Here is a 12500-nt window from a genome sequence, read left to right on the forward strand (position 1 = left end):
TCCCCCCCCTCCTCCCTTTACAGCTGCATGCTAAAGCTCTCTCTCTCTCTCTCTCTCTCTCTCTCTCTGTGCTCTCTCTCTCTCTCTCTCTGTGCTCTCTCTCTCTCTCTCTCTCTCTCTCTCTCTCTCTCTCTCTCTGTGTGCTCTGTCTATCTCTCAGTATTTAGACACATTGTGTTCTTTTGCCACTGAAGCCTGCAGTAGTTTACCTGCAAGCTGAGGCCCACTGTTGTGTACCTGCGCAGCGAGGCCCACTGTTTCTCAGCTGTGCGCCAGAAAGAGCATTCTCTTCCCACCAGCTCCCAAGGATTAAAGTTCTCCGTCGTACGACGGATTTCCGTCAATTTGATTTTAGAAATGCCATATTTGAGATCGATGCAGATCCGATGAGAAAAAAAATAGGAGGGGGTAGACTATCATCTTTTCTTTTCCTTTTTTTAAGGCAACTACAAATAGTAGGTCCGATTAATTAATGTGTGTGATGGTAAATGTTTAAAGACCTAATAGTGTTATTGAGAACTTTCTGTGTCTCAGTCAGTGACCGCTAAAAGAAGATACGTCAGCCATGAGTTTCGCTTTGTTTATGTTGTAGCTACACGCTTGTCTCATTGGCCTGGGGCGTTCGCGAACTCTTGTCAGGGGAGGTCATTAATTTTGGGTGTCACCTATGACTTGAACAGTTTTTAATCAATGCAACTAACATTATGTGTAAAGCGTAAAGCGACGCAATATAAACCGTAGCCTATGCAATTTATTATCCCGTCTGTTATGACATGTAGGCTACAACAATGTTTTTCACAATTTGCGACGGAAGGTTTTGACTGAGCGTGTTAACATAAAATAATAATAATATTGTCATCATGGCGAACTGTTAGTAAGGGGGTCAGTCGTGTTTGTGACGCATAGACAGCCTTGTAGCCTATTTTGCTTAAGCCTCACTTTTAACGACAGTAGGTTGTAAGTGTATGTTGACAAAAAATAACCATGCAATTAAAATAGTAAACTTAAAACTTCGCTATAAAATATTATTAATTTATAGCACAAAACCATAGCACATATAGCACATTACCAGAACCTCGCATATTAGCGTCATGATTTGTGTGCGTCTATTTGGCAAGGCGACTAGCTGTCATGGATGCGTTGTTGCTAAAGGAAGGCACGGGTGTTATAAGTTAAAAAATAAATGGAGATGGGCGGCTGTTGGAAACGGGAGAACTAGCAAGCCACGGTGTAAAGAAATTAAAGTGCCAGAGGTTTGCTTTTAGGCGGTTTGCTGCAAGAAAATTGTTTATGGATGCAATAGGAAAATGTTTTTAGCACGCCACCAATCAGAAGACCACCAAGGTTAATGTTCGTGCACTTCAGGACATCTTCCCTACCTGGTGCAACTAGCCACCACGACAGAGGTAGGCTACGTTTATCTATGGCTGACCGTTTTTGCGCTCAGAAAGTAGGCTATGCATGTTCTTTCATAGCGCAACACGACCTGTCCCTCACCATATCGCAACCTCTTGTCAACCTTATACAATCTGTTGCTGAAGACAAAAGCGCCCTCTCTAGATTGTTGTTAATTGTCAAATGCGCAGACTTCCTGCATGAGCACAGTACACACAGTATTGCTGCTCATTGGAATACTGAGTTGTCTGTAAAACTCAAAATTAACATGTTTTCATTAAATGCGGATGAGGCAACAAATGGAAATATGAACAATATCTCGAATGTTCCGATTCATTACTTTGATGAGGAAATGGGAAGTCTTGCAAACTTGATTTTATAGGCATATTAACAAGAAAAAAAATCTCCCCTTTAAACACTTTTGGCCTGATGTAATTAAATAAGGGTGTAAGTTAAAGCCTTTCTACAATATTGCTGCAGTAGAAAAGAACAGCAATGGCTAGTCAGCAATGGTCAGGGATGGTACTGAAATATTGTTTTATTCATCAGGAAAACTCTAACCTGGCAATAGCCAGATGAATTTCGCTCCGCCTAGCTCCACTCATCCATCTGGAACCGATCCATTGAAGTGTTGCTTCAGAAGGCTGGGCCTAATCAAAAAATGCTTGCATATGATTGAATAAGCCACTTGTCCGTCATCTATTGACGTGCTACTTCAACCACTCACATCGAAGCCAACCCGTGACGCTAATAACAGACTCACAGTCGCTTCTACGCTATGTCACATCTATGAAACTCCCGCCCTGCGTCCTGATTGGCTAAACCATAAAGTTGGTTGGAGAAATCACTCTCAATGGAAGAGGTCCCAGATGGATGTGAGTGAAGCTAGGCGGAGCTAAGCGGAACGACATTCATCTGGCTAGGGTCAGGTTAGGAAAACTCAATCTCAATCAAGAACACTCTCAATTCGCCTTATTCACATGGCGGCCATTGGCGGCTAAAACGAGGCTACAGGGTACACAAACCATAGGATTGTTATGTTCTATGCATTCACCTGTAGGTGGCATTAATTGTATAGTAAGTGTACCCTGCAGCCTCGTTTTGGTTTAAACAATGGTCGCCGTGTGAATAAGGCGAATACTCCCTTTACTTTGCTGTTTGCATCTTTTTGTACATTAAAAACCAATAGGTCGCGACAGCAAAAGGGGTGCTATCTTTATAGGTAGATATGAACAACGTATGAATTATGGCCTGAAAAAAGTTCAGTCAAACAATTTTTTTCACTTTAATCCCTGAGCTCCGCAGTGGGGCCCACTCCGTATGAAGCTCCACTGTGAGGCCCTTGGCTGTTTGTTGTCAGGGTAGACTGATGGGCCCAGGCAATGGGCAAGCTTCCCTGCTAGAGCACAAGCAACATGCTGTTACTATTATAGATGGCAAACATACGTTCAAAAATGCATTCACAGAAACGTACACATACATATCTACATTTGCAGTCATGAACAGTGAAGGAAATATCCATCTCCCTCTTTCTCTGTCTATTTATATTTTCTCCTTTCTTTCTTTCTTTCTATCTATCTATCTATCTATCTATCTATCTATCTGTCTATCTATCTGTCTTTTCTCTCTTGTATTCTCTCTCTGACGTTCACACCCAAACGTTCATGCACTGGCATACACATGCTGATGCCGTCGCTTACCCAGAGTGCACCTGACCTGGATTCCAAGAAAGCAGCTGTCAGGAAAATGTCCATCAGAACCAACACTGCATGCTGTACAACAGCTCAGAACACTCAGGTATACACACACATATATATACACACACACACAGCGCATCGGTACAAATACGCATATTATTATACGCAAATATGCAAATGCACGTACACAAATAATGATGTACATGTGTATGGCTATACACATACGATGCCGCTGGCAGTGGCACGTGCAGTATGGGCATGCAGAGAGGTGTGTGTGTGTGTGTGTGTGCGCCACTGAATGTTGTGTCCTGACTTTGATCTCCTAATCACAGACAGGAGTACGGTTGCATAACAAAAACACCACAGGGCTCCGTGTGTCTGTCTGTCTGTCTGTGTGTGTGTGGGCGGGGGGAGTTAGGCTGTCACTGTCTGTCTGTGTGCGCGCGCTTGTGCCTTAGTAGATTAGTGTTTAAGGACAGAAGTCAGGAACAGGACATTTCCTGAAATCACACAGGGAGGAGAGAGTGCGACGACTAGCCCTGCCAGGTGGTGATGTAATAAGGCCGATGATGTCATAAAGGCCTGGCCCTCCCTGACTGCCTGGCCAGAAAACGCTGTTGACCATTGCCATGGTGACAATCGTGCTTGTTTACTGGGATTTGTTTGCAAAATTGGTTTCTAGTCAGCATGTGTGGATCGCAGCTTGAAAGAAGTTGCTCATGGGCATTGGATGTGCACCTGCATGTGTGAGTGTGTGAGTGTGTATGTGTGCCAAATGAAGTGCTTGCCAAATGATTAACATGTGTTTTGTTATGTATGAGATCAAGAGAGATTAAAACCCTGTTCACGCAACACTGTTATCCTGACATGCATCAGTACATTTCACCAATATTGTGAATATTTAGTCTGAAAGTACTGCATCATCAGGTTATACATCTACAATAAATAGTACTGTATAAAAGTCAGCATTTAGTTCATTGAATTGAGACTTTTGTGAGGCATCTTTGGATGTGTATGTTGAGCATTGAACTTATTAGCACTCTGTTTTCTACCCAAACAGCTCATTCTGTGTGTGTCTATGTGTCTGGATGTGTTTTGTAAACAATCTAAACTTGTTCCCTCTCTTCTCTCCTGCTTTAGAGTGACGAGTTGGATCTGATGGGTCTTCGTGTCTGCAAAAACCTAAATTCCCGAGGGAGGCTCCCATCGACTGGACCTCTGGAAAACCACACACAAACGGACCTCACAAAGCCTGGACCACTGTAGAAACACACACACACACACACACACACACACACACACACACTCACTCACAAACGGACCATAACAGGGAAAACCAGTACTCACCAACCATACCTCGTAATATTGCCGGACTTCAGCCATGCCAGTTTTACCTCCTTAAAGCTGGACCTCACCACAAACTTCAGCACCTCAGTAGTACTATCAACCACAGCACCAAACATGCAAGAACCTCTGGACCTCAGCCAAACCCTGGACCTCAGATGGCTGTGTGGCAATCAGGTGGCCGGTGGCCACAGCCGCACACTCAGCCTAACTCTGTTACACACACACACACACTCTCTCTCACACACACACACACACACACACACACACACACACACACACACACACACACACACACACACACACACACACTCGCAGTCAAAAGGGTGGAGACCTTTACTCACCCTGAGGTACATGGATACACTTTTACACCGAGGTACTCACCAACAGTGCACACATATGGTACACACACATTTATACTGTATGGACACACAGGTACAGACAGACTGTCTCTCCCTCACAGACACACACACATACTGAATGCATATTGTTACAAATAGGTACAGACAGACTCACTCACTCACACAGGCTTATTCTCCAGTCACTGTGACCCCTTGTGAAATCTCACTCACGTTGGCCAAACTGTTACAGCAAGCGGTAGCGTCTAATAAGTCGACATAGACCTGTACCTGTTCAGCCTTTATCAGCAGAAGCCATCAGAGCAGAGTCTGCTGCACATCCTTCACTTCCTCCCTCCTCTCTAGAGAAACACATATATCCACATTTTCATTTTATATTCAACCGTTGGTTGTAGTTGTATTTTTGTCTCTCTTGGGTTTTTTTTAAATCATCAATTTGTTTGTTTGTTTTTGTTTTGTAGGCTCCCCCCCCCCCCCCCCCATTCAGCTTCCAAACCTATGCACCTCTGTAGAGAACACGAGCATTATTATTATACCTAGTCCAGGCACAGGACGGTACGAAACATATCGCACAGACTCTTTTAACAGGTGGGCTGATGATGCTCACCTGTGTCAATCCACATTCATACAGCAGTGTTCTCCTGCAGTCCAGCGGCCATTTTGTTTGGCTGCACGGCCATGCCAAACAAAGCACCCCTTTCCTTTAGTGGGGTTTTGTGGTTTACGTCTGAGGCAGCCTGCAGTAGGACCAGTAGCTGTGCTGCACACGTGCATCGCCAGCAGTCCGTGTTTATCGTGTTAATCATCCACATGGATCCACATCGGTCAGTAGATCTACATTTCTCGGGACAGTGAAGTCTGCAATGGGAGATGATGTGTGGACGTTTCAGATATTGACCACGTTTCATTTTGGGCACAGGGCTATAGTCATCACTGAGTTCAGCTCAATGCTATTGAGGTTCAGTCGGTGGTGTTCTGAAGGCTAGATTAGCAAGGAACTTGTCCTTTGAAACAGATTTCCATATTTTTATCAAAAGTTGAAAAAGAGGTGGGGAGAATAGGCTAGCCCCAGTTTTCAGAGAGGTACGTCATTTGCAGACCTGAAAAACTGTTCTGATGATGCAGCTTCACTCCTTTTATTTAAGTCAACATCTCACAAGTGTGAGGTTCCATAAGTTGGTACGTTCAGTTGAAGTGCTGCGCAGAGTTCCTTATGACCCCTTAGTAACCAGGAAGTGAGCTCAGTTGTGTCCCATTTCATGTTCTATGACCACGGAAGCAGAGTAGCTCTCAGGGCATGGTGGCGTGTCACGGCACAGCAGTCCTGCTGCCTATTCATATCTACCATCATGGCTCCATTTGATATGGTACTACAGGTATGCAATAAGTTAATGCCAAATGGAGAGCCATTGAAAGGCTTGAGGTCAATGTAAGGTCACAGTGGTTAAGGCTTGGAAGCCATTCAGAAAGAGCTGCGTGCAACTTATTTTATTTTTTTCCTTCCTTTTTTGTCCAAGTGACTAATGGTGTCACAGCAACAGGTCAAAAAATATATAAGTAATAATAATATTAATAATAATAAGTCATAAAGGTCACACTTGCTGCTGAAAACATTGACAAAACAATCTGTAAATTATTCAATATAGGCATGTGGTTCATTTTTTTGTTTTGTTTATGAGTTCAAGTATTTAAAGTTATCTGGGTTTTAAATGTTTCATTTTTTGTGTGTCTACGGGGGGCTCTGCTTGTAGAGCTGAGAAATATTAACGCGTTTCTGAGAGTGTTTTGACACCTCCTGCTTTTTGTACACGTGTCTGCAGCACCAGCTTCTCCTTATGGTACTCCTTTCTCATCAGGGTCCCGGCAACCCTCGATTCCTTTTTGTTTTTACTTTTCCACAGGTCATCTCCAAAAACGCCGCAAAGTACTCTGGGTAATGACCCCGTGTACCTACCCATCCCAGCCAACCCTCATTTGTGGCTAGCAGGCCGACTCCTGAGAACCTGCCGGCTCTCTGTTTTTCTCTGAAACCCTATAGGCCAACAGGGGCGTGTCCACTCTGTAATCTGACCTTCAGCTACAGTTGTGTGTCCCTGCAATTCAGTATGCTGTGCTAGTGTTATGGAGTAACCGGATAGGTCATGGGGTTTCTCTTCAAAACACAAAGCCAAGCTCCACAATACTTAATCAACTATGTCTTCCACTGTATATAATGTAATGTAAAAAAAATGCTAAGGAAAATGAGATAGAGGATGGATGTTTTTGACTGAGTGTGTGTGTGTGTGTGTGTGTGTGTGTGTGTGTTTGGGTGTGTAAATGGGTGATATAATGAATGTTTTAAGCACATTGCTGGATGGATGGATGGATGAATGACTTAATAAATGAAAGAATGACAGATGCATGAGGTACAAAAATAAATGAATGAAACTAAAAGAATGAAAAAGGTGTATAAAGAATGATGCATAAATACAGTGCACCAGCAGAGGAAATGGGGAGGGTAGCCCCCTCAACCCACTCCCTTTGTCTCTCTCTCGCTCTCTCTCTTTCTCCTCTGGAAACCCCCAATCTGTAATAAAGTAGAAATGTTTATCTTTGCTCCCATCTGTTAGTCTCTTTTATTCTCTGGTTTTAATGTCAGCGGTGGACGGAGTGCCTGAGAGGATGGAGAGCAAGGTGGTCTGTGTGAGCGTGGATGGAGAGAGTGTGTGTGTGTGTGTCTGGCTGTTGAAGCTGGAGGAGAGAGGGTGTGTGTGTGAATCTTGAAGTGGTGGAAGATTGTGTGTGTGTCTCCGTACTCCATAGGGAGAGGGCTTGTCTGGGTTTTTTTTTTTATTTGTTCCTCCGGTGATGAAGGAGCCAGGTACGAGAGCAGACAATGTTGGCAACGCGTGTGTGTGTGTGGAAGGAAAGAATTACACAGTGAACGGCCAGACCTGCTCTGAGCTTTTCGTTCCATCCGAGTTAGATCATTGCCAGAACCCTGGGAACCCCCTTTACATTTGTGTGTGTGTGTGTGAACGCACATACTTGGGGGCTTGGATCTTGATTCAATGCACATGCCTGCCCAGTACCGTCATAGTGGTCTGGGAAGAAGTTTGTGTGTATCACAAAGCATCCCCCTTTAACTCTGATCACACCCCACCCCACCGCCCTTTAATTGAGCATGGGGTGGAAACAAGTCTATAAGGGTGTGTGTGTGTCTGTGTGAGTGAGTGTGCATGGTTATAGAAGCTTAAAACTGAAACAGACAAATCCAGGAGTTTGAGAATGAGGTCAGACAAAAACAAAAGTAGTGAGAAGGGGGAAAATGTGTCCAAGGAAAGTAAGTGTGTGTGTACGTGTGTGTGATTTGAGAGACTTTGCTGTGGCTTGAACTCAGCCAGGGTTTGGCGGCTGGCTCCCTCCCCCACCTAAGTCATCTTGGCCTCAGATGCCCAGGTCCACAGGCCCTCCTTGGGGATGCGTCCTCATGTCTCCCCCTGTCCTCTCCACAAACCCAATTATCCTGGATCCACGCGACATTCATTCTCACCGTCCCACAAGACATGCGTTGCCTTGCTCTCTCTCTCTCACACACACACACACAGACACACACGTGTTTGCATATAACCAGCTGAAGAAGCCATAAAACAAGCAGGCCCATGAATTTATAATGTAGACCATCACAGAAACAAAGCACACACTGTTGTTTTCCTGTTATGTCACCATTAATGACAGAAGTGTATCCATCTCACACAAACATTCATAGATCTGTTGCAGGTACTCCAGCCTCACACACACATAGGTATGGATTTCAGTGTGAAAACATATCAATTGCCTTTTCTCTCATCTTATTTATCTCTTTCTCTTTCCTCTTTCTCTCCTTTTCTTTCTTTCTTTCTCTCTCTCTCAGTAACGCTTGTCTCAGAGGAGCTGACCTACTCCACTCTCCTCTGAAACACCAATCTGAAGATGTGCTTACTCCACAATATTAGCTTTAAAGCCTTCACTAAAAGTCCCTTTTCTATCAATAAAGAATAGTATTTCTCCACTTAAATCTTTATCTATCTAAAGAGATACTCAGTTTGATGTTTTAAGGTGTAGGCCTTGTTTAATGTTTTTTGGGGTAAACATGTCTTGCATGAAATCTACATTCATATGAGTTGACTTCTAAACATTAAACAAAAACTGTATCCATAATTATGTAGTCATCTGTAGTCCCACTTCAGTTGTCTCCTCTTACCAGAGGTTCTTCTGTGAACACCTGAAGGTTTGTAACCCTTTGTAGAAGATTTTCCCATCTGAAAAGTCAGTGAGGTATGGATCTCTAAAAGACGGCGGCAGCAGCAGAACTCCGCACCAGGCCTGGGTTAGAGCTGTGGAGATAGGCCAGAGGCCGGAGGGGGATGGGGAGAGTTCCAGACCTCCTTCACTCTCACTGTACAGTCAGTAAACGACAGAAAGAGACTGAAAGAACAGGCTGCGGGAGAGAAGAACAAAGAAGTGGACGGCTAGCAGGGTCGTAAGAGGCAAGGAAACTGGGGGCGAGAAATGAAGTGAAGGAGAGACCATGAAAGAAGAGAGTCAGAGCTTGCCAAGAAGGGTGGGTGGGGTGTGTGTGCGTGTGTGTGTGTGTGTGTGTGTTTGTGTGTGTGTGTGTGTGTGTGTGTGTGTGTGTGTGTGTGTGTGTGCTCGAGAGAGAGAGAGGAAATGAATGTGTTTATGTGGGTCCTATATGTGTGCCCAAGCAACTAAATACTCTGTGTATGGTGTGTATGTTCACAAATTTTGTTGGTTGTGTGTGTGGGTGAGGGGCGGGGGGGGGGGGGGGCATAGAATGTGCTTGGGGTGTCTGTGTGCATGTGTGGTGTGTGTGTATGTATGTGGGTGTATGTGTGATGTATGAAGGGGCCCACTACAGTCTGGGGATAACTCAGAGCAGATGTGTCCTTATCTGACTCTGTAAAAGGGTAGAGCGCAACAAAGAAGTGTAGGGGAAGAGAAAGAGAAAAAGCGAGGGAGGGAGAGAGGGAGGGAGAGAGGGGAGAAGAAAGAAGGATGCAGTGTGGGGAGGAGGAGTACTGAATTGAGGACAGGAGTGAAGGAGAGAAGAAAGGACAAAAAGTTCCCTGCCCACTTTCATCACTTGTTCTCATTTGGTCCTTTCTCCCTTGTGATTGTTCTCCTCCTCCATATGAATGGAATCGAGGACAAACAGAATAAATCGGATTGTCCAAACTACTTCAAAACAGGCGTAGATTTTCTTTTTGAAAAATTAGATTTTTTGAAAAATTAGTTTTTGGAATAAAAGTGAACTCTGGGTTGGAACGCGTCCAGATTCTCATCAAGAGCATGTCCGCTACATGAGGCTTTCAGAGAGAGACAGAGAGACATCTCCTCCTGTGTGTGTGTGTGTGTGTGTGCCAGCTCACTCAGCATGTTTACAGCACACCAACAACAGACTCTGTACGATGACAAAAAACCCAACATATATATATATATATATATTTTGTTTTAATTGATCCAAATCTATGATATGCCAAATATGAAGACTGTAATGTTCTCTGAACTCTGATGACAACCTAAGGTTTTCAACATGGTGATGTTGTGTTAGATGTCAGGACAAGGACAAGTATCCCTGTAAGCTTGTTGTTTATGTGAGCAAAACCTGTTGATGAGGGGGTGGTCAGCGCTGCATGGAAGGCACTAGGGTTAGGGTTAGGGTAAAGGTTAGGGTTAGGTGCCTTGAAGTCGATGGTCACAGCGCTGCCTTGAAGTCGACGGTGGGGGCTTAAAACTCCAACGAGTGTTTCCTAAAACAATTAACTTGGCTTACAGCAGCTTTAAAGGTACTTGAGGGGTTGAAATTTGCTTCTCTTCCTTCTTTCAAGACCTTTCAAGACTCATGTGTGTTGAGAATACATTCGCTGAACATGTTCTCAACAGGAAAAGCCTTCATCAAGAAATGAGTAAAGGGCAGCATGTGACCAAATCCACCTTGACAAGCTCATCATAGCCTTCAGAAATGAATATGTTGTTATTGTTGACGTTGTCCAACTCCACATTTCACTCCAAAAAATGATATCTTACCAAGTTATAATCTTATATTAAGATATAAAAAACATTAGTTCGTTTTTAGTATAAAGATACTTACTTTGAGCTTTCTTGTAAGATTATTTTGACTTAAAGTAAGTCAAAATCTTCTTAAATTAAGATTTGCCAGTGGAGTAAGTAAATTTACCTTAAATTGTCTTAAATCGCCAATCTTAAATATAAACGGTGTTATCTTAAATTAAGATAAAATTACTTACTCCACTAGCAGATAAATGTACTTGTTTTTATGTCTTAATTTAAGAAGATTTTAAGTCAAATAATCTCAAACAAGAGAGCTCAAAATAAGTATCTTTTTACTAAAAACAATACTAACTAGATATTTTATCTCAATATAAGATTATAACAATAGGTAAGATATAATTTTTTGCAGTGCTGACGAGCGAATTAAATGAGAGGGAAAGTTACGGCTAAGAAAGGGGAATATGAGATTACTGGCCTCTTACACTAAAAGAAGGTAGTCCTTGGCGGACATCAAGGACATCTCTGTCACTGAGGTAAGGTTGTCACTTCAGGACATTGGGTTAAGCCCCCTGTTACGTACACCCCTGGCCAGGGTTGCCATGCTTTGACAAGAAGGGGCTTCAAGTGCACTTGACACTTTTAAAATCATGACACTTATGCTCGCCTTCTAAAACAGCCAAGTTTGATGAGATTTCAAACACAATCTGGAATGTCCCACAATGTGTTTTTGTCCCAGTGAGAGCCAATGTGTGTGTGTGTGTGTGTGTGTGTGTGTGTGTGTGTGTGTGTGTGAAGGAGGCCAGCTAGGGGGGGTGCACACACACACACACACATACTCTCACTTGTACACAGGAAAACAGAGAGGCCGAGAAAGAACTGCATACAACCTATATTTAGCCCAGGCTCTTTTGGAACAGAGTAGTGTACGTTCTTTATAAAGCACATGCCGGTACAAACAGTTCCAAAAATACCAGGGCGGCCGTTGCGGGCGAGCGAGCAGGTCATGCGACGCCTATCAAAATGTGGAACAGCGGCAATATTAGACCTAATTCGTTTTGAGCGTGTGTGACTCGGATTAGCTCAGGACATTCCTGAAGACGGCCGGCCGGCCACACTCAGCCTCAGCTCAGTAAACAATGGATTAGGGAGCCGACACAGCCGCCGCCACGTAGGAAAGTACAGTAGGCCAGCAGCACGTGGGGGAGAGGAGAGCACAATTCCTGAGGGATGCAGAGGCCACTAAAGGGGAGCCCAGCTGGGGTCAGCAGGGTTCGTGGGGCAGGACTGGGTGGGGAGGAGGGAGCATGAAGCTAGTGCGTGCTCCGGGATTTCTGCAGGTCAGGAGGCTCACACGGGGTCTCAAGAGATAGGCGGACAGTCAGGTGCGTGATGTGTGTGCACACACATCTGCACAAGGAAGTGTCACTTATCCACTCTGTGAAAGAGTGTGTGTGTGCGTGCAAGCGTGTGTGTGTGTGTCATATTTATCTCTCTGGTGCTTTGCACATCTGTGCAGCAAACCCAGCTGCAAATTCCAGCTCTCACACTGTTTGATTTAGCCTCATTACACTCACACACACACATACATACACACACACAGAGTTGTAGAACATTCACCCAAAGAATTATTCTGTCCATAACCAGCTACATA

General features: G+C 44.0%; 1 protein-coding gene across 1 annotated transcript in view; it reads left to right on the forward strand.

Moving 5' to 3' along the window:
* Positions 1-7391, forward strand: part of irs1 (insulin receptor substrate 1) — a 24484-nt gene extending 17093 nt beyond the window's left edge. Inside the window, exon 2 of the mRNA XM_042064321.1 lies at positions 4233-7391. Within this exon, the coding sequence (XP_041920255.1) occupies positions 4233-4237 (5 nt within the window). The 3' untranslated portion in view covers positions 4238-7391. The remainder of the gene's footprint in view (positions 1-4232) is intronic.
* The last annotated feature ends 5109 nt before the right edge of the window (positions 7392-12500 follow it).

This window comes from Alosa sapidissima, chromosome 15 (genome assembly GCF_018492685.1).
Source record: "Alosa sapidissima isolate fAloSap1 chromosome 15, fAloSap1.pri, whole genome shotgun sequence".
Lineage (NCBI taxonomy): Eukaryota > Metazoa > Chordata > Actinopteri > Clupeiformes > Clupeidae > Alosa > Alosa sapidissima.